The sequence below is a fragment of the Podarcis bocagei genome (genome assembly GCF_964188305.1).
Source record: "Podarcis bocagei genome assembly, chromosome: 18".
Lineage (NCBI taxonomy): Eukaryota > Metazoa > Chordata > Lepidosauria > Squamata > Lacertidae > Podarcis > Podarcis bocagei.
In genome coordinates, this window is record NC_138144.1 from 4,675,119 (window position 1) to 4,697,847 (window position 22,729).

Consider the following 22,729-nt stretch of genomic DNA (forward strand, 5'->3'; position numbering starts at 1 on the left):
CCTTGCTGTCAGGGGAGTCTGCACAGCATCATGAGCTAAGTCAGACGATCACAGCTAGGGATGCAAGAGGAATTTGATTCCAATTTCATCTGAAGGCCTGGTTTACAATACAGGGAACTGAAGTGCAGGAAAGATGGAAGGAGATGGGTATGTTCTGCCTGGAAAAGAGGAGATAGGAGAGCCATCTTCAAATATCTAAAGGACTCTCACATAGAGGATGCAAAATAAAAAAATTCCTTCCAGTAGCACCTTAAAGACCAAGTAAGTTAGTTCTTGGTATGAGCTTTCGTGTGCATGCACACTTCTTCAGATACACTGAAACAGAAGTCGCCAGACCCTTCTATATAGTGAGAAGGTGGGGAGGGGTATTACAGGCTCATCTCAGCTATCTGCCAATCTCCCATTCCCACCACCCTTCTGAGTAATACCCCTCCCCACCTTCTCACTATATAGAAGGATCTGGCAACTTCTGTTTCAGTGTATCTGAAGAAGTGTGCATGCACACGAAAGCTCATACCAAGAACTAACTTAGTTGGTCTTTAAGGTGCTACTGGAAGGAATTTTTTTATTTTGACTATGGCAGACCAACACGGCTACCTATCTGTAACTGGAACCATAGAGGATGCAGCAAGCTTGTTTTCTCCTGCTCTGGAAGGGCAGGACTCGAACCCGTGGCTTCAAGTGACAGGAAACTCAACATCAGGAAGAACTTTCTGACAGTGAGAGCTGTTCGACAGTGGAACGGTTTCCCTTGGGATGTGGCGGACTGCCTTGGAGGTTTCAAAGCAGACGTTGGATGGCCATTTGCCGTGGGTGCTTGAGTTGAGCTTTCTTGCATTGCAGGGGGTTGGACTAGATGACCTCTGGGTTGCCTTCCGACTCTACGGTATTATGATTCTGCCTTCCCGAAATTCACACTTATTCCTTATCATCTTTTTAAACTTTTCAAAAACAAATAAATTAACACATACGTTTCAATACATAGTAAAACCATTATTTTTGTTGGCTTCCCACCCCCTTTTCCATTCTGTTTTTATTTCTCTCCCTCTGCTGAATCCTGTCTTCTCTCTCTGGTGTCTCAACAATGCTGCTATAATCTTTAAGTTCTTCTGTTGCTCATAGAACGGAAGGGAGCCCAGGGTCATCCAGTCCAACCCGCTGCAATGCCACGAATCACAGCTGACCAATCCCTGGCAATGGGTTCAATGGCATGCAACAGGTCCTAGGGTCCGATCTCCAGGTCAGAGTCGGAAATTGCCTTTGCCTGGAATCCCAGGAAGTCACTGCCAATCAGATCAGCCTCAGCATGAATCCAGCTCCACAAGGATCTCAGCTGCAAGTTTGGGAAAGCCCACACTCTGCCTTGAGACTCCAAAGAGCTCTTGCCGATCAGTGTAAGTGATGCTAAAGTGGACGATGGTCTCACTCAGCGTCAGGAAGTTTCAGGTGTTTTGCAGTTGCTCCAAACAACCCCAGAGACAGGGAGCATCCAGGTAAACGCCGCAATCTGCCCCATCTACAGGTTTGTTGGCCGTTGCAAGCAGGGAGCAAACGTTCAGCTTGTGACTCTCTCGTTGACTTTCAGGCCCAACGTCTGCGGATCCCGGTTCCACTCGTACTGCTGCCCCGGATGGAAGACCCTCCCCGGTGGGAACCAGTGCATTGTCCGTGAGTATGAGCCAGGGTTATGTCTCCCAGTGCATTGTCCGTGAGCATGAGCCAGGGTTATGTCTCCCAGTGCATTTGTGAGTATGAGCCAGGGTTATGTCTTCCCAGTGGGAACCAGCGAATTGTCCATAAGTATGATCCAGGGTTATGTCTCCCAGTGCATTGTCCGTGAGTATGAACCAGGGTTATGTCTCCCTGGTGGGATCCAGTACACTGTCCAATGAGTATGAGCCAGGGTTATGTCTCCCCTGTGGGAATCAGTGTGTTGTCCATGAGTAGGAGCCAGGTTTATGTCTCCCCTGTGGGAACCAGTGCATTATCTGTTAGTATGAGCCAGGGTTATGTCTCCCCTGTGGGAACCACTGCATTGTCCATGAGTATGAGCCAGGGTTATGTCTCCCTGGTGGGAACCAGTGCATTATCTGTTAGTTTGAGCCAGGGTTATGTCTCCCCTGTGGGAACCACTGCATTGTCCATGAGTATGAGCCAGGGTTATGTCTCCCTGGTGGGAACCAGTGCAATGTCTGTGAGTATGAGCCAGGGTTATGTCTCCCTGGTGCGATCCAGTGCACTGTCCGTTAGTATGAGCCAGGGTTATGTCTCCCCTGTGGGAACCAGTATGTTGTCCATATGAGCCAGGTTTATGTTTCCCTGGTGGGAACCACTGCAATGTCTGTGAGTATGAGCCAGGGTTATGTCTCCCTGGTGGGAACTAGTACATTCATTAATTAACCAGTGCAGAAGCAATTTCCGGCATCTGGGCATGCGCAGAAGTGCTTTCCGGAGCCGTGGAAGAGAGTCCCTGCCTGCGCCGCGCCACGCCAGTTTAGCGCAGTGCGCGGGGACTTGCCAAGCAGGCGTCTCAGTTTGGGGGTGGCTTGTGGGCTGGTTAAATGGCCTCTGTGGGCTACTTCCGGCCCATGGGCCACAGGTTGGGGAATAGACTCAGCCCGTACCTCTTTGGCTTTCGCGATAACCCATTTGATTCAGTCTAGCTGGGGATCTGAGCTGGTTTACAGTTTCTTTCTTATATTTTAAAGGGCTTATATACCTCTGCGGGACATGGGTGGCGCTGTGGGTTAAACCACAGAGCCTAGGACTTGCTGATCAGAAGGTCAGCGGTTCGAATCCCCACGACAGGGTGAGCTCCCGTTGCTCAGTCCCAGCTCCTGCCAACCTAGCAGTTCGAAAGCACATCAAAGTGCAAGTAGAGAAATAGGTACTGCTCCAGCGGGAAGGTAAACGGCGTTTCCGTGTGCTGCTCTGGTTCGCCAGAAGCGGCTTAGTCCTGCTGGCCACATGACCCGGAAGCTGTACGCCGGCTCCCTCAGCCAGTAAAGCGAGATGAGCGCCGCAACCCCAGAGTCGGCCGCGACTGGACCTAATGGTCAGGGGTCCCTTTACCTTTACCTTATACCTCTGCTTTCTAAAACATTCCATATTAAGTTGGTTCTGCAAAAGCAGCGTTAACTCTGGGGCATGAAATGGTCTTAAAATTGCCGTTTTCACGGCTTTGCTTTATTGGGGTGAAACGTTTCGGTTTGATGTTTCTACCTACAAGTGTGAGCTGTCCTTGGGATCAAAACAAGCACTCAAACAAATGGAAAGCTCCATCTAGATATGTCCCCGCCCCCCATGAAGATCCTCAAATTACACAACCAGAAAAGTTGGTTTTGAGTGGTACCTATTTATCTACTTGCACTTTGACGTGCTTTCGAACTGCTAGGTTGGCAGGAGCTGGGACCGAGCAATGGGAGCGCACCCCGTTGCGGGGATTCAAACCGCCGACCTTCTGATCAGCAAGCCCTAGGCTCCGTGGTTTAGACCACAGCGCCACCCGCGTCCCTACTGAAGGTGAAGGTAAAGGGAGCCCTGACCATTAGGTCCAGTCATGACCGACTTTGGGGTTGCGGCGCTCATCTCACTTTACTGGCCGAGGGAGCCGGCGTACAGCTTCCAGGTCATGTGGCCAGCATGACTAAGCCGCTTCTGGAGAACCACAGCAGTGCACGGAAACACTGTTTACCTTCCCGCTGGAGTGGTACCTATTTATCTACTTGCGCTTTTGACGTACTTTCAAACTGCAAGGTCGGCAGGAGCAGGGACCAAGCAACGGGAGCTCACCCCGTTGCGGGGATTCGAACCTCCGACCTTCTGATCCTAGGCTCTGTGGTTTAACCCACAGCGCCACCTGTGTCCCTTGCCTTCAGTGGCTTAGGGCCTCATCAAACCTAAATTCAGCCCTGGTGACCTTGTGAGCTCCCGGGCGAGCCCACCTCACAGGGTTATTGTGAGGCCAGAATGGAGAGGAAGAGAGCCTCATTGGAGGAACGTTAGGGTAGGGATGAAAGGACATGGCCTTTAAACTCCTTTTCTCTTTCTCTCCCCCCTTTCCCCCAACAGCCATTTGCCGGAACTCCTGCGGAGATGGATTCTGTTCCCGACCCAATATGTGCACCTGTTCCAATGGGCAGCTGTCTCCAAACTGCGGCTCCGGAGGAGGTGAGGAGACAGGGGGACTTTGTGTGAGATGCGCATGTGTGCGAGGTGGGCGGCTGGGTGCAGAAACCCGCGGCCTTTGCACGGTTGGGATGTAACCTGTTGGACAAGAATAAGCGCCGTTGCCTGTTGCTCCACCCACTTTTGCCCAGGCCCCGCCCATGGCCCCTAGAAGCCACGCCCCTATCTGGACAGGGATAGCCTAACTACTGTGGTCTATGCTCTGGTAACCTCAAGGTTAGATTACTGCACTGCGTTCTACGTAGGGCTGCTTCTGAAGATGGTTTGGAAACTTCAGCCGCTGCAGAATTTAGCGGCTGTGTCGCTCACCAGGCAGCAAGATGGTTTGAGCATATTGCACTGATCCTGGTCTGACCTCACATGCTAATAATAATAATAATAATAATAATAATAATTTATTACAGTGGTACCTCGGGTTACAGACGCTTCAGGTTACAGACTCCGCTAACCCAGAAATAGTACCTTGCGTCAAGAACTTTGCTTCAGGATGAGAGCAGAAATCGTGCTCCGACAGTTCGGCAGCAGCGGGAGGCCCTACTAGCTAAAGTGGTGCTTCAGGTTAAGAACAGTTTCAGGTTAAGAATGGGCCTCCGAAATGAATTAAGTACTTAACCCGAGGTACCCCTGTATTTATACCCCGCCCATCTGGCTGGGTTTCTCCAGCCACCCTGGGCGGCTTCCAACAAAATATTAAAATGCAATAGTCTGTTAAACATTAAAAGCTTCCCTGAAAAGGGCTTCCTTCCAATGTCTTCTAAAAGTCTGGTAGTTGTTTATCTCTTTGACATCTGGTGGGAGGGCGTTCCACAGGGCGGGCGCCACCACCGAGAAGGCCCTCTGCCTGGTTCCCTGTAACCTCACTTCTTGCAGGGAGGGAACCGCCAGAAGGCCCTCGGAGCTGGACCTCAGCGTCCGGGCAGAATGATGGAGATGGAGACGCTCCTTCAGGTATACTGGACCGAGGCCGTTTAGTTTCCGGGCCCAATTCAAAGTGTTGGTTCTGACCTATAAAGCCTTAAACGGCTCACGACCGCAAAACCCTCTTTTTTTTTTGGTGCAATGCACTTTTTACAGCGGCTCCCCCTCACCTTAATATGTTGTTGTTTAGTCGTTAAGTCGTGTCCAACTCTTCGTGACCCCCTGGACCAGAGCACGCCAGGCACTCCTGTCTTCCACTGCCTCCCGCAGTTTGGTCAAACTCATGCTGGTAGCTTCGAGAACACTGTCCCACCATCTCATCCTCCGTCGTCCCCTTCTCCTTGTGCCCTCCATCTTTCCCAACATCAGGGTCTTTTCCAGGGAGTCTTCTCTTCTCCTGAGGTGGCCAAAGTCTTGGAGCCTCAGCTTCACGATCTGTCCTTCCAGTGAGCACTCAGGGCTGATTTCCTTCCGAATGGAGAGGTTTGATCTTCTTGCAGTCCATGGGACTCTCAAGAGTCTCCTCCAGCACCAGAATTCAAAAGCATCCATTCTTTCGCAATCAACATTCTTTATGGTCCAGCTTTCACTTCCATACATCACCACCTTAATATACATGAAGCCCCTTCTGCTCTCAATTTCACTGTGATGGAGACCCCAGATGTTAGCAATCTCCTCAACTATGTAAGGAATTCAGGCTTGGGGAGGGGCATTGGGAAAGGGGCTACATTGCCTGCATTCCGGTGGTCCCTGGGAGGTCGCTGGGGGCGGGAGGCGGGGGGGGGGGAGTTAAGATTTCACAAGGCATTTATTCTGGGGGGGGGGGGGCTGCCTCCACAACAGGGTGTGAGGCCAGATGGAGAGAGCAAAGTGGATGTCGGTTTCCTATGGCTGAACTTTGGAGAGGTTCAAAGCTTTTTGGAAAGCAGTAAGGGACACAAAAGGATGTGGGGGGCACTGTGGGTTAAACCACAGAGCCTAGGACTTGTCGATCAGAAGGTCGGTGGTTCGAATCCCCACGACGGGGTGAGCTCCCGTTGCTCGGTCCCTGCTCCTGCCCACCTAGCAGTTCGAAAGCACATCAAAGTACAAGTAGATAAATAGGTACCACTCCGGCGGGAAGGTAAACGGCATTTCCGTGCGCTGCTCTGGTTCGCCAGAAGCGGCTTAGTCCTGCTGGCCACATGACCCGGAAGCTGTACGCCGGTTCCCTCGACCAGTAAAGCGAGATGAGCACCGCAACCCCAGAGTCGGCCATGACTGGACCTAATGGTCAGGGGTCCCTTTACCTTTACCTTTATTAGGGGACACAAAGGTCTTCTCTGCTGTGTTGTATCAGTGGGGAAATTATTGTCAGGTGTGGAAACAGCTGGGGCAGTTTTTCTCCCCCCCCCCAATAATATTTATTAAGTTTCATATAAAAACATAACTTTAACATAACCGAAAAAGAAAAAACAATAATGAGAAAAAAGAAAGAAAAGAACAGAAAAACCAAAGAAGTACCCACCCCACATAATACCACCACATACATAAATACAATAAAGCTTAATTAATTAAAATCCAACTTCATAAACATATTACTTGACTTCCTCTGATCTCTTCCATCTGAATTTCTTTGTAATTGAATGTAGCAGTTTCCAATATCGTTATTTCTTAGAACAATCATCCTGTCACAATCATATTTCCTAACTTTCCTTATGGTATTGTTTCTTATTTATTTATTTAGTCATGATTTAATCCTCAGCCTAATTAATTCTTTCAGGTACAGTGGTACCTCGGGTTAAGTACTTAATTCATTCCGGAGGTCCGTTCTTAATCTGAAACTGTTCTTAACCTGAAGCACCACTTTAGCTAATGGGGCCTCCTGCTGCTGCTGCGCTGCCAGAGCACGATTTCTGTTCTCATCCTGAAGCAAAGTGCTTAACCTGAAGCACTATTTCTGGGTTAGTGGAGTCTGTAACCTGAAGCGTATGTAACCCGAGGTACCACTGTAGTTACAAATCTTTAATATTACAATATTCAAATAGTCTTTAAATTTCTTCCATTCTTCTTGATATTCCTCTTCTTTCTGGTCGCGGATATTATTAGCTTCACCGTTAAACTCTCCGCCGTTGCATCTCTCCATTCTCCTTCTGCTCCTCGGCTGCCTCCATAAACCTGTCTCCTTCTTCCTCCCCCAGTTCAGTCCTGCAACGTGAGATGTATGAATGGCGGCAGCTGCAACGAAGAAGCTTGTCTGTGCCAGAAGGGATACACTGGGACCTACTGCGGCCAGCGTGAGTACTGGGGCGTGCATGCTGTGAGCATGGAAAAAGGCAAAAGAGCAAGCACTGAGCTGAGATTTAGAAGGCGATTGGGCTGGATCCGGCCCCCAGGCCTTAGTTTGCCTACCCATGCTCTTGGGCTTACTGATCAAAAGGTCAGTGGTTCAAATCCCCGCGACGGGGTGAGCTCCCGTTGCTCTGTCCCAGCTCCTGCCAACCTAGCAGTTCGAAAGCACACCAGCGCAAGTAGATAAATAGGCACCACTGCGGCGGGAAGGTAAATGGCATTTCTGTGTGCTCTGGTTTCCGTCACGATGTCCCATTGCACCAGAAGTGGTTTAGTCCTGCTGGCACATGACCCGGAAAGCTATCTGTGGACAAACGCCAGCTCCCTCCGCCTGAAAGCGAGATGAGCGCCGCAACCCTTTGGCTGGACTTAACCGCCCAGGGGCATAGCTGTCAATGTTTTCCTTTTTAAAAGGGAAATTCCCTTATTCCGAATAGGATTCCTCGCAAGAAAAGGGAAAAGTTGACAGCTATGGCAGGGGGAGCCAACGCCAGACCTTGCTAGCATGTCCCGTGGTTGGGGAAGATGGGAGACGAACCAACAGAGTCAAAAGATAAGGCAAGAGATTCTGACCTAACATCAGGAAGAACTTTCTGATTTTGTGTGCCGAAAATGCATAAACCAGGAGAAACGCACTTGGAAATTCTCCCGATTCCCTGTGCCTTTCCTTCCTATATACATAGAAACGTATGGCTGTCGACAAGGTGCTGTACACAAGGCCACCAACAGGGGTCCACTGCAACTCCTGTGTGAAGGCAGATTCTCAGGAGGTTTTTAAGCAGATCTGCCATGGATGCTTTAGCTGAGATTCCTCCATTTCAGGGGGTTGGACTAGATGACCCGCGGGGTCCCTTTCCAACTTTCCGATTCTACAGTTCTACGGTTCTCTAACTCGCACACAGACCCCCCCCTCCCAGCCCCTTGAACAACCAATGCAGATGACCAAAAGGTGGGCATTTTTAGACTGGAAGAAGTTTAAGGAATATTTGAAACAATACGTTAATATTTAAATCTTAGAATTGCTTTGGAAGTGGATATAGGCGGTAGGGTGAGAAGTAGAAGACAGTGTATTTTATAAGTGATAAAAGGTGAAGTTTTTATGGTTGAAGTAAGTGGAGGGGGAAGATGGTTAGAAATTATGATATATGTAAACTGCTAAAGACGCAGGTGGCACTGTGGGTTAAACCACAGAGCCTAGGACTTGCCGATCAGAAGGTCGGCGGTTCAAATCCCCGCGACGGGGTGAGCTCCCGTTGCTCGCTCCCTGCTCCTGCCAACCTAGCAGTTCGAAAGCACCTCAAAGTGCAAGTAGATAAATAGGTACCGCTCTGGCGGGAAGGTAAACGGCGTTTCCGTGCGCTGTTCGCCAGAAGTGGCTTAGTCCTGCTGGCCACATGACCCGGAAGCTGTACGCCAGCTCCCTCGGCCAGTAAAGCGAGATGAGCGCCGCAACCCCAGAGTCGGCCACGACTGGACCTAATGGTTAGGGCTCCTTTACCCCATTACCTTTTTAAACTGCTAAAGATGAAGTAAAATGGAAACCAGATAGGTAGGACTTGGGGAAGCCCACTTAACAATGTTTAGAAAAATAAGGATACAAGAATTTGTTTGTCTTTTCTGTTTGTGTTTTTTATTTGTGTTATAAAAAAAATTGGGGGGGGGGAGGTGGGCATTTTTCTCCTCATCACATCACAGCGCTGGGCTGAGCGGAACAGTTTAAATCCCCTTTCCTGCCATAGCGCCACTCCGGGAAAGGAAAGCCAGACCGTCTCCGCTCTTCAGATGATTGATATTACCGTATTTTTCGCTCTATAAGGCGCACCAGACCACAAGGCGTACCTAGTTTTTGGAGGAGGAAAACAAGAAAAGAAATATTCTGAATCCCAGAAGCCAGAACAGCAAGAGGGATCGCTGCGCAGTGAAAGCAGCAATCCCTCTTGCTGTTCTGGCTTCTGAGATAGCTGCGCAGCCTGCACTCGCTCCATAAGACGAACACACATTTCCCCTTACTTTTAAGGAGGAAAAAAGTGAGTCTTCTAGGGCAAAAAATACGGTACCTATTGCTGACAACTTGCTTGGCGTTGGGGTCAGACATGGCCTCTGGAACGCTTCACCATGTCTCCTTTAAGCCCCCCGAAGACCCTGCCTCTCAGGCAAGGCTCTCCGCGTCTCATGCAAGATTTTACCCCATTTGGATGACTTGCCGCCCCTCCGAAACAGCCTCCCATCGCTTTTGGCTCTTTGAATGTCCCGAGCGGCAAAAAGAAGGAGCGGAGACGTTGGCTGGGCTCCCGATTCCCCACCGTACGATGGCATTTCCTGGAGAGATCTACTTGATTCCTGGCCAATTCAAACTCCGTCTTTTTTTCTCTCTCTCTCTGCTCCCTGCACAGCTGTCTGCGAAAGCGGATGCCAGAACGGAGGTCGATGCATTGGGCCAAATCGCTGCGCTTGCGTGTACGGATTCACGGGGCCCCAGTGCGAGAGAGGTAAGTTGTGGCTGCTTATGCATCCTGCATGTCGTCCATGAAGACGGAGGCCCTTTGTACTTATGTGGGACTGTACCCAACATCCTCTGCCCGCCAAGGCTCTTGCGCTAGCAGACAGGTGAATTTTAATACAGTGGTACCTATGGGACGCGGGTGGTGCTGTGGGTTAAACCAAAGAGCCTAGGACTTGCCAATCAGAAGGTCGGCGGTTCAAATCCCCGTGACGGGGTGAGCTCTGGTTGCTCGGTCCCTGCTCCTGCCAACCTAGCAGTTCAAAAGCATGTCAAAGTGCAAGTAGATAAATAGGTACCACTCCGGCGGGAAGGTAAACGGCGTTTCTGCGCGATGCTTTGGTTCGCCAGAAGCGGCTTAGTCCTGCTGGCCACATGACCCGGAAGCTGTATGCTGGCTCCCTCGGCCTATAAAGTGAGATGAGCGCCGCAACCCCAGAGTCGGTCACAACTGGACCTAATGGTCAGCGGTCCCTTTACCTTTACCTCAGGTTAAGTACTTAATTTGTTCCGGAGGTCCGTACTTAACCTGAAACTGTTCTTAACCTGAAGCACCACTTTAGCTAATGGGGCCTCCTGCTGTCGCCACGCTGCCGGAGTACGATTTATGTTCTCATCCTGAAGCAAAGTTCTTAACCTGAAGCACTATTTCTGGGTTAGCGGAGTCCGTAACCTGAAGCGTATGTAATCTGAAGCGTCTGTAACCCGAGGTACCGCTGAATTCTGCAACCAAGGAATCCAATGCTAGAATGAACGAATGAATTTTCTTATTTCGGTCACAGACCAGTTCCAGCCCACATACAATATCAAGGAAGTCATAAAACGCGATAGGGATACATTTGAATTTGCAATTAGGTATAACAGGGACAAGTGACGCGGGTGGCGCTGTGGGTTAAACCACAGAGCCTAGGGCTTGCCGATCAGAAGGTTGGCGGTTCGAATCCCCGCAACAGGGTGAGCTCCCGTTGCTCGGTCCCTGCTCCTGACAACCTAGCAGTTCGAAAGCACGTCAAAGTGCAAGTAGATAAATAGGTACCGCTCTGGCGGGAAGGTGAACGGCGTTTCTGTGCGCTGCTCTGGTTCTCCAAAAGCGGCTTAGTCCTGCTGGCCACATGACCCAGAAGCTGTACGCCGGCTCCCTCGGCCAATAAAGTGAGATGAGCGCTGCAACCCCAGAGTCGGTCACGACTGGACCTAATGGTCAGGGGTCCCTTTACCTTTATGTCATCCATGAAGACGGAGGCCCTTCACACTTATGTTGGACTGTACCCAACGTCCTCTGTCCGCCAAGGCTCTTGCACTAGCAGACAGGTGAGTTTCAATATTGTGCAACCAAGGAATCCAGCGCTAGACTAATTCACTGGATTTTGGCTGTGCCACGAAGTTCCCAGCAACTTCCTCGCACGTTCTTTTCTGCGCAAACATGCCCTTCGGCGCAAACCATTTTGCCAGCGGAGCAAGGGTGGCGTTGACTGGCTACGACTTAGCCCTACGGTGGCTACAGCCCAAAAACCTTCCGAAGCCATCACTCAAAGTCAGAACCTGGACAGCAATGAACATCGTCTCTGGGACAGAATCAAGAATATACGCTTTCAGGTTCCCGAAATAGCATCAACGCTGAGTTTGGCTGCAGCCGTCGGGGTTGAAGCCAGCTAAATTCTTCTCCGAATCAGTCCGCTGAAATTTAACAGGCACGACTCATTTAGGCAATTAATTTCCGCGGGGTCTACTCCGGTGTAGTCCAATTCTGTGCACCACAGTTTAAGAAGGATGTGGACAACCTGGAGGGCGACCAGGATGATCAAGGGTCTAGAAGCCATGCCTGATGAGGAACAGTCGAGGGAGTTGGGTATATTTAGCCTGGAAAAGGTGGAGATGTGATAGCCATCTTCAAATATCTCAAGGGCTGTCCCATGGAAGAAGGAACATGCTTGCTTTCTCCTGCTTCAGAGGGTAGGACTCGAACCCATGACTTCAAGCTACAAGGAAGGAGGTTCCAACCAAATATCTGGAACAAGATATTTGGGCTGCATCAATAAGAGTATAGCATCTAGATCAAGGGAAGTAATAGTGCCACTGTATTCTGCTCTGGTCAGACCTCACCTGGAGTACTGTGTCCAGTTCTGGGCACCACAGTTCAAGAAGGACACTGACAAACTGGATCGTGTCCAGAGGAGGGCAACCAAAATGGTCAAAGGCCTGGAAACGATGCCTTATGAGGAATGGCTAAGGGAGCTGGGCATGTTTAGCCTGGAGAAGAGGAGGTTAAGGGGTGATATGATAGCCATGTTCAAATATATAAAAGGATGTCACATAGAGGAGGGAGAAAGGTTATTTTCTGCTGCTCCAGAGAAGCGGACACGGAGCAATGGATCCAAACTACAAGAAAGAAGATTCCACCTAAACATGAGGAAGAACTTCCTGACAGTAAGAGCTGTTTGACAGTGGAATTTGCTGCCAAGGAGTGTGGTGGAGTCTCCTACTTTGGAGGTCTTTAAGCAGAGGCTTGACAACCATATGTCAGGAGTGCTCTCAAGATGTTTCCTGCTTGGCAGGGGGTTGGACTCGATGGCCCTTGTGGTCTCTTCCAACTCTTCTATGATTCTATCATTCTATGCTTTCTCCTGCTCCAGAGGGTAGGACTCGAACCCATGGCTTCAAGCTACAAGGAAGGAGGTTCCAACCAAATATCTGGAACAAGGTTCTGACAGTAAGAGCTGTTTGACACTGGAGATGACTGTGGACTCTCCTTCCTCGGAGGTTTTTAAGCAGAGGTTGGATGGCCATCTGTCATGGATGCTTTAGCTGAGATTCCTGCACTGCAGCGGGTTGGACTAGATGGCCTTTGGGTCCCTTCCAATTGTACTATTCCATGCTTATGTGGCTGTAACTTAGCTCTGCGCTGGCTATGCTACCCTAAGTTCTTCTGAAGCCATCACTTGTCAGAACCCGGATAGCACTGAACATTGTATCTGGGACGGAATCAAGCATATAGTTCCAAAAATAGCATAAACACTGCCTTGGCTACGATCGTCTGGGCTGAATCCAGCTAAATCCTTCTCTGAATTGTCCCGCTGAAATTAACAGGCACGACTAATGTAGTTCATCGATTTCAGCGGGTCTACTCACCAATGACAAACCTAGACAGCACCTTAAAAAGCAGAGACATCACCTTGCCAACAAAGGTCCGTATAGTTAAAGCTATGGTTTTCCCAGAAGTGATGTATGGAAGTGAGAGCTGGACCATAAAGAAGGCTGATCGCTGAAGAATGGGTGCTTTTGAATTCTGGTGCTGGAGGAGACTCTTGAGAGTCCCATGGACTGCAAGAAGATCAAACCTCTCCATTTGGAAGGAAATCAGCCCTGAGTGCTCACTGGAAGGACAGATCCTGAAGCTGAGGATCCAAGACTTTGGCCACCTGATGAAAAGAGAAGACTCCCTGGAAAAGACCCTGATGCTGGGAAAGATGGAGGGCACAAGGAGAAGGGGACGATGGAGGACGAGATGGTGGGACAGTGTTCTCGAAGCTACCAGCATGAGTTTGACCAAACTGCGGGAGGCAGTGGAAGACAGGAGTGCCTGGCGTGCTCTGGTCCAGGGGGTCACGAAGAGGCGGACACGACTAAACGACTTAACAACAACAACACTCTGAGTACAACTTTGTTAGCTGCAACCCAACTTTCAAGACTGCGTCATGAAGGCCTCTTTGAATTCTCCTCTGAGTTTGCAAGCAGAGAAACTGAGACACACACACACACACACAATTTTACCTGATTTTCTTCAAAGAGGAGAAATCCCCCAACAGTTTCTCAGGGGTGGAGCTCAGGCTTAGGTTTTTTTAAAGCACCGCCGTACGTATTGCAAGTTGTATTTAGTGTTAGTCATGTTCAGTGTTGACCCGTTGACACAGGTGGCGCTGTGGTCTAAACCACTGAGCCTCTTGGGCTTGCCGATTGGAAAGTCGGTGGTTCGAATCCCTGCGACGGGGTGAGCTCCCGTTGCTCGGTCCCAGCTCTTGCCAACCTAGCAGTTTGAAAGCACACCTGTGCAAGTAGATAAATAGGTACCGCTGCAGCGGGAAGGTAAATGGCATTTCTATGCGCTCTGGTTTCCGTCATGGTGTCCTGTTGCACCAGAAGCGGTTAAGTCCTGCTAGCCACAGGAAAGCTGTCTGTGGAGAAACACCGGCTCCCTCGGCCTGAAAGCAAGATGAGCGCCGCAACCCAGTAGTCACCTTTGACTGGACTTAACCATCCAGGGGTCCTTTACCTTTTTACCTTTCGATCAGTTGAAATCAAGGGTTGTGACTTGCATTCCGGGATCCAATCAGAAATCAGGATGGCTTCTGTTAATCCAGGACTGGCCCTGGAAAATAGGGACGCTGCCAGAAACCATCTACAAAGGTCTTCACATCCTTTCTTCTCTAATTTTTATTAAAACATTTAATAAAAGGCTCTACAACCTGAAAAGAGAGACGATTCACATACTTTTGCAAAGCTTTAACAAAAACCAATTTTAAAAAAATAAGAGGAGAAAATATTTATTACAGTGGTGCCCCGCAAGACGAACGCCTCGCGAGACGAAAAACTCGCAAAACGAAAGGTTTTTTTCGTTTTCGAGTTGCCTCGCAAGACGAATTTCCCTATGGGCTTGCTTCGCAAAACGAAGCTTGCCCCGCAAGCTCCGGGGACAGCGGGGAAGACCCGCTGTCCCCGGACCTCTTTTGAAGCAAGGGGCGGCGGGGAGAAGCGATCTTCTCCCCGCAGCCCCTTGCTTCAAAAGAGGGGACAGAGCGGCGCTTCCCCTCTGTCCCCGGACGGTCTCCATGGGAACGCATTGATTGATTTTCAATGCATTCCTATGGGAAACCGTTCTTCGCAAGACGAAAAACTCGCAAGAAGAAAAAACTTGCGGAACGAATTAATTTCGTCTTGCGAGGCACCACTGTATTTTATTTATTGAATTTAGATACTGCCCTATACCCAGGGGTCTCAGGGTGATTCACAGAATAAAATCAAAACCACGAAATACATAATAAAAAATAAAAACAGCAACCCAATTGCACCCCTCCTTAAAAAACCCCACATTTTAAAAGGGTATAGGATGTATATCAGATGAAGCAAAGGCCTGGTTAAGAAAGAATGTTTTCGCCTGGCGCCTAAAGGTGTATAATGACGGCGCCAGGTGAACTTCCCTGGGGAGAGCATTCCACGGACGGGGAGCCACTGCAGAGAAGGCCCCGTTCTCGTGTTGCCACCCTCTGGACCTCTCGAGGAGGAGACACACGAAGGAGGGCCGCAGAAGGTGACCACAGGGTCCGGGTAGGTTTATTTATTCAAATAAGATCTGATGCGTAGCAACATGTTGAAAGAAGGCAGCCTGGGATGTATTCAAGTCATGACGTTTAAACCGGATCGAGAGGCTCATAGATTTGATCCCGGAGTGGATCCTAAGCGCATGGCAATCATCGTTGCTCTGCACCTGTTCCCTGCCTCGGGCCAACTTTGGAGGGATCTTGTACATAGCTGTCAACTGTCCCTTATTTGGTGGGAAAGTCCCTTATTCCAGCGCTGTGTCCTGCTGCTGTCCCTTATTGATGATGTCCCTTAAATTTCCCGGGTTTCAAAGGAAGCAGCTCCTCTCCCTCCCTCCCTGCCGGCCAGGGAGGAGGGAGGCTCCAAGTGTGTTGCTTGGCTGCGTTGCTCACCCAATAAGGAGTCTAAGAATGACTGGGGGGGTGGAGCTTGCATGCCTTGTGCCAATCAAATCGGCCGCGTTGCCTGGGGACTCGCCTTTGCTCAGCGCTTCCCAGCGGAGAGGTGATGGTGGTTTCCCTTGCTGCATCCCCTTTGCCGGGTTGCTGCGCTGTGGGAACCACCACTTGAGGCTTCGTTTGGCTGCTGGCTGGGCTTTCTGCCTTTGGCTCGGAGGGGCTCAGAAGTCGAACATACCTGTGCTTGGAAAATCCCTTATTTTCGAGGCTGCTGGTCCCTTATTTTCGAGGCTGCAGGTCCCTTATTTTCAAATCTGTAAGTTGACAGCTATGATCTTGTAAGGTACAAAAGCCTTGAATCAAAGTCTCCTCCCTCCCTCTTTCGCTTTGTGGTGAATGGATTTGGCTCAGAGCTGGAGATGAAACAAGCTTCGCAGCTGTGTCTACACACCGACTCGCCCCGGCCAAGACAAACAGAGGGCTGTGTGTGCAGCAGAGATAGGATAGAGTTTCAAAGCGCCCTCTCCCTGCCAGCCTTGCTCTCGGCTTCCAGCAACGAAGAACCAACAGTCCCCCACAGATTTCCCCCTCCCGGGGGTATGGTCCGCTCCCTTTGTTGTGGATTCCTCCAAAACCCATATCCCCTGAGTGATGCTCACCTGTCAATCAGCTGTCAATCCCTGGGTGCTGTAAGCTGATGCATAATGATGTTCAGTTCTGTGTAGACTGCGTCTGTTATTCTTTTATTTATTAAGTATTTATGTATTTACTGAGGGTTTCCCCCCCAAAAAGAAAATGTTTACAGTGGTACCTCGGGTTAAGAACTTAATTTGTTCCGGAGGTCCGTACTTAACCTGAAACTGTTCTTAACCTGAAGCACCACTTTAGCTAATGGGGCCTCCTGCTGCTGCCGTGCCGCTGGAGCATGATTTCTGTTCTCAACCTGAAGCAAAGTTCTTAACCTGAAGCACTATTTCTGGGTTAGTAAAGTATGTAACCTGAAGCATATGCAACCTGAAGCGTATGTAATCTGAGGTACCACTGTATTTGGTTTTCAGAAGCTTACATTCTGCGCCATCAACAATACCTTTACTTTATTCATCAACTTCCCATCTCGCTCCTGCCCCCCACGGTGTTCTGTGTTTAATGTTGCGTATTTTAATTTATATCTCTCCACATATTATTAGCCTTCATGTCTTTCTTCGGTTACTCGCATTTCAAATCCAGCTTGCGTTTTCATGCAACTATAATAGTTCTTTAGATATTCTACGATGTTTCGTCATTTTGATCTCAAAATTCTCGGGTTTTTGATTGGCGCTTGGACAATTTCTTTTCTGCGGGAGACGTCAAAGGAGAAGAGTACAGTCGTGCCTCGGAAGTCGAACGGAATCTGTTCCGGAAGTCCGTTCGACTTCCAAAACGTTCGGAAACCAAGGCGCAGCTTCTGATTGGCTGCAGGAAGCTCCCGTTGCTCGGTCCCTGCTCCTGCCAACCTAGCAGTTTGAAAGCACGTCAAAGTGCAAGTAGATCAATAGGTACCACTCTGGCGGGAAGGTAAACGGCGTTTCCGTGCGCTGCTCTGGTTCGCCAGAAGCGGCTTAGTCCTGCTGGCCACATGACCCGGAAGCTGTACGCTGGCTCCCTTGGCCAATAAAGCGAGATGAGCGCCGCAACCCCAGAGTCGGTCACGACTGGACCTAATGGTCAGGGGTCCCTTTACCTAGAAAGGAAAATAAATTTCTGGACTGGGGATTTGGTGCAAACACACACACACACACTCACCACCCCTCCGTTCCTGTTTGTGTGCTTTTTAAAAAAGCAAAAGCAAATGACTGCCACTTTCCCAATCCCACCTGTGCCAAATTTCCCCTCCTGCGGACCCTACATGCCAAACCCACAAAGACCCACACAGTGGGGGATAGACAGAGAGAGACGTCTTTGTTAAGAGAGGAACTTGGCACTCTGTTTGTGGTGCCCACTTCAGAGGCAAATCGCTTAATGAGGAGGGTTGTGTCAATTCCCACTTGGATATTTCCTGCCCCTAGCAGACACCTTTTTTGTGTAGTGGGGGAGCTGGAAGAAGGGGGCTGGCTGGCAATCCGTATTGAAGCTGCTCCAGCCACATTTGGGAACCTACCGTATTTTCCGCTCTATAAGACGCAGCAGACCACAAGACGCACCTAGTTTTTGGAGGAGGAAAACAAGAAAAAAAATATTCTGAATCTCAGAAGCCAGAACAGCAAGAGGGATCGCTGCGCAGTGAAAGCAGCAATCCCTCTTGCTGTTCTGGCTTCTGGGATAGCTGCGCAGCCCGCATTCGCTCCATAAGACGCACACACATTTCCCCTTACTTTTTAGGAGGGGAAGAGTGAGCCTTATAGAGCAAAAAATACGGTAACTGCTTGAGAGCGCAAGGGATCTGGAAGGCAAGGAAGTGGGTCTTAAGGACCAAAGGATCCTGGGAATTGTAGTTTGTTATGGCTTCTGGGATTTGTAGGTCTGGGAGGAGGAGGAGGAGGAGGAGGAGGAGGAGGAGGAGGAGGAGAGTTTGGATTTGATATCCCGCTTTATCATTACCCGAAGGAGTCTCAAAGCGGCCAACATTCTCCTTTCCCTTCCTCCCCCACAACAAACACTCTGTGAGGTGAGTGGGGCTGAGAGACTTCAGAGAAGTGTGACTGGCCCAAGGTCACCCAGCAGCTGCATGTGGAGGAGCGGGGAAGCGAACCCGGTTCACCAGATTACGAGTCCACCGCTCTTAACCACTGCACCACACTGGCTCAAATGGCAAACGAAGTCATCATAGCCACAAGTCTCCGTCATCACTAATGGGGTTTGGTTGAGGTTCTTTGGAGAGTTGTGGGGAGAAATTTCCTCCATTCAATTTGTACTTCCTGAACCAACGCACAAACTGGAATGTGGCTTCCCTTCGAAACCCACATCCCTCCGAAATTTTTTGCTTCCCCAAGAAGCACATGACTTACCCAGGAACGAACAGATGAATTCGTTCTGGAAGTCTGTTCTTAACCTGAAATTGTTCTTAACCTGAAGCACCACTTTAGCTAATGGGGCCTCCTGTTGCCGCTGTGCCACCGGAGCACAATTTCTGTTCTTATCCTGAAGCAAAGTTCTTAACCCGAGGTAATATTTCTGGGTTAGCCGAGTCTGTAACCTGAAGCGTATGCAACCCATGGTACCACTGCACAAAGAATACAAATTTTTGTTGTTTAGACGTTTAGTCGTGTCCGCCTCTTCATGACCCCCTGGACCAGAGCACGCCAGGCCCTCCTGTCTTCCACTGCCTCCCGCAGTTTGGTCAAACTCATGCTGGTAGCTTCGAGAACACTATCCAACCATCTCGTCCTCTGTCGTCCCCTTCTCCTTGTGCCCTCCATCTTTCCCAGCATCAGGGTCTTTTCCAGGGAGTCTTCTCTTCTCATGAGGTGGCCAAAGTCTTGGAGCCTCAGCTTCAGGATCTGTCCTTCCAGTGAGCACTCAGGGCGGATTTCCTTCAGAATGGAGAGGTTTGATCTTCTTGCAGTCCATGGGACTCTCAAGAGTCTCCTCCAGCACCAGAATTCAAAAGCACCAATCCTTCAGCGACCAGCCTTCTTTATGGTCTAGCTCTCACTAAGAATAGAAGTAAAAAGTCAATTATCTAAAATACATTTAAGTGTTTTGAATCAATAGTCAAATAGTGGATCTTATTCTGATTGCCCCAGCTAAAAACCTTGCAACCTTTGCTGTCGCCTTCTCATCTTGATCTGCCAAGAGAAAGGACACTGGGGCAGTGGCTAGGCAACCCGGAATGGGCAATAAAAGAGGGGTGATAATCTCATTCCTCAAGTCTTTATAAAGAGTGCAAGCCAGAAGGGCATGCGCCACCAATTCACGGCTGCCATCTCCACAGGAGCGAAGCGTTTTTCGTGTGGAATTTGTTGGAATCATATCTGAGGTCGTATCATAGTGCCTGGCTGTAGTACAGGGGTCAGCAAACTTTTTCAGCAGGGGGCCAGTCCACCGCCCCTCAGAACTTGTCGGGGGCCGGACTATATTTTGGGAAAAAATAATGAACGAATTCCTAGGCCCCACAAATAACCCAGAGATGTGTTTTAAAGATAAGCACACATTCTACTCATGTAAAAACACGCTGATAACTGGACCATCCGCGGGCCGGATTGAGAAGGCGATTGGGCTGGATCCGGCCCCCGGACCTTAGTTTGCCGACCCATGCCATAGTATGACTAACTCTTCATCCAAGCCTTGTTTGTTAGCATGCAACAAAGGAGAAATTCTTTACCGGCTGCTTCCTAACACAAGGGTTCATTGTTCTTTCTCGGAGTCAAGTGTTATTGTTCAGAAATAGGCGATGCAAATGAGCCCATAAGTGTATCAGCTGAAGGAGTGGATGTGTCAGGCGCTTTGAGAAGTGACTGCAAACGCAAACAGGCACTTCAGGAAGTTCATTAAGAGTGCAATTCTGTGAGTTCATAAGTCCGTCTTTACTGCGTTTGATCAGAGCGAACCCATTGTGAATGATGGAGATGACTAGCTTGGGTCCGTTAACTTCAGTGGGGGTTATTCAGTGAAGCACTTCTGCTAGTGGAGATACTCACATAGCAGAAGTTAATAATAATAATAATAATAATAATAATAATAATAATAATAATATTCTTCCCTCCCTCCCTTTCTTATTTTCTCCTTCCTTCCTTCCTTCCTTCCTTCCTTCCTTCCTTCCTTCCTTCCTTCCTTCCTTCCTTCCTTCCTTCCTTCCTTCTTCCCTTCCTTCCTTCCCTCCCTCCTTCCTTCCTTCCTTCCTTCCTTCCTTCCTTCCTTCCTTCCTTCCTTTTCCTTCCTTCCTTCCTTCCTTCCTTATTTTCTTCTTTCTTTCCTTCATTCCTTCCTATTTTCTTCTTCCTTCCTTCCTTCCTTCCTTCCTTTCTTTCTTTCTTTCTTTCTTTCTTTCTTTCTTTCTTTCCTTGCATACATAAAACACAACACAACATCACACATTTAAAAACAGAGTCTCCTATACAGGCATCAAACCAACCAATAAATCAATGGAAACTAATAATAATAATAATAATAATAATAATAATAATAATAATAATAATGTTGTCCCCAGAATTGCTGCAGAAATGTGGATAAGTGAATCCAGGGCAGGGAACCAGAGGGACAGAGAAACATGAAATTTGTTCATCTCCTGCTAAGGCTGAGACGCACGCACAGGCCACCTCTCTGCTCCCTTACCTCATTGCTCAGGGAATCACATTCCCATGTTTTGGTTATTTGTAGAAAGGGAAAATCTGGCCGGCTTCGCTTTGCAGGGCCAGACATTCCGAAGGCTGAAAAAACACCCAAGAGGAAATCGAAGAGGGAGACGCAATCTTGCTGGCTTTTCCGCCGGCTGGATTTACAGTTTCCTGATGGCAAACGGGCAATACCATGAAACCCAAGCTCCGGCCATGTGGACAGCTTTTCTGTCGCTGCAGCATTTAAATTTTCGGGGAGTGTGGAGACTAAATGCAATTCCTTACGTCTTTTTTATTATTGTTGTTTAATTTATTTAAGCATTTTTTTCAGTACATACAGCAACCACCAAAAACACATACAATGAAAACCACAATAACACTCATAACACAATTTAACAATTCAGATTTGAGTACTGATATACCTATAACTACACCCTTTTAACAATATTTCCAGACCTCTCGTCCCCCTACTTCCCAACCACTGTCCGCCTTATCGCTTAAGTATTCCTTCCAGATTTCTTCATATTTATCCATTCTTAATTTGCGTCGATATGCAATTCGTTCAGATGTAACTTTGTTGTTGTTTAGTCGTTTAGTCGTGTCCGACTCTTCGTGACCCCCTGGACCAGAGCACGCCAGGCCCTCCTGTCTTCCACTGCCTCCCACAGTTTGGTCAAACTCATGCTGGTAGCTTCGAGAACACTGTCCCACCATCTCGTCCTCTGTCGTCCCCTTCTCCTTGTGCCCTCCATCTTTCCTGACATCAGGGTCTTTTCCAGGGAGGCTCCTCTTCTCATAAGGTGGCCAAAGTATTGGAGCCTCAGCTTCGGGATCTGTCCTTCCAGTGAGCACTCAGGGCTGATTTCCTTCAGAATGGACAGGTTTGATCTTCTTGCAGTCCATGGGACTCTCAAGAGTCTCCTGGTCCAGAGGGTCACGAAGAGGCGGACATGACTAAACAACAACAACAAGAGACCTGATTTGCAGCCAGTTGGGCTGGATGACCCTCAGGGTTCCTTCCAACGCTGCGATTCCCTGGTTCCTGGAAAGCGGGGAGTATGGGTTAATTCTGAAGAGAGCCAGTGTGGTGTAGTGGTTAAGAGCAGTAGACTCGTAATCTGGTGAACCGGGTTCGCTTCCCCGCTCCTCCACATGCAGCTGCTGGGTGACCTTGGGCCAGTCACACTTCTCTGAAGTCTCTCAGCCCCACTCACCTCACAGAGTGTTTGTTGTGGGGGAGGAAGGGAAAGGAGAAGGTTAGCCGCTTTGAGACTCCTTCGGGTAGTGATAAAGCGGGATATCAAATCCAAACTCTTCTTCTTCTTCTGCAGTTGCAAGGTGGGGCTGGCTCCGGGGTGGGGCGCTCCTTGCCAGGAGGGCAGCCTTCCCACAACGGCCTCGGACAGGCCTTCAAGGGCGGCCTGTGCCCCACTGACCTCCTTTCTGCCGACCGGGGAGCCTGCCAGCCGCATTCCCCCGCTCTGTTTGGAGAAGAAAACCTTCCAGCACTGTTGTGGGAAAGGAATCCGATTTGAGGGAGGTTTGGCTGGCCGGCCTGCTTGTTTGTTTAAGGAAGGAAGGGAAGAAATCCTTTAGATCTCTCTCCTTCTCTCTCGTGCTCTCTCTTTCTCTGAAAAAATAAAACCTGGCCAAATGGCATGCAAGGAGGAACAGGCTGAGCCCCAGGCAAGCTGGAGCGGCAGAGATCTGTGCCATCGAGGAAACGAGTGCCAATCTCCACCGCGGGCATCCGTCTAAACGTAGCTCGGTCTTTATTATTATTATTATTCATTTATTTGATTTAGATCCCTCCCGGCATCAAAGGA

At 49.2% G+C, this 22,729-nt stretch overlaps 1 protein-coding gene across 3 annotated transcripts in view; it reads left to right on the top strand.

Moving 5' to 3' along the window:
* FBN3 (fibrillin 3) overlaps positions 1–22,729 on the top strand; it is a 163,610-nt gene that overhangs the window by 21,874 nt on the left and 119,007 nt on the right. For 2 of the 3 annotated variants that reach the window (XM_081177548.1, XM_081177550.1), the window contains exons 3-6: positions 1,586–1,668; positions 4,072–4,170; positions 7,287–7,382; positions 9,831–9,926. In XM_081177548.1, coding sequence (XP_081033674.1) covers positions 1,586–1,668; positions 4,072–4,170; positions 7,287–7,382; positions 9,831–9,926 — 374 coding nt within the window. Of the gene's footprint in view, positions 1–1,585; positions 1,669–1,828; positions 1,837–4,071; positions 4,171–7,286; positions 7,383–9,830; positions 9,927–22,729 lie in introns of those variants that run through there. The other variant, XM_081177549.1, reaches the window with a different exon arrangement.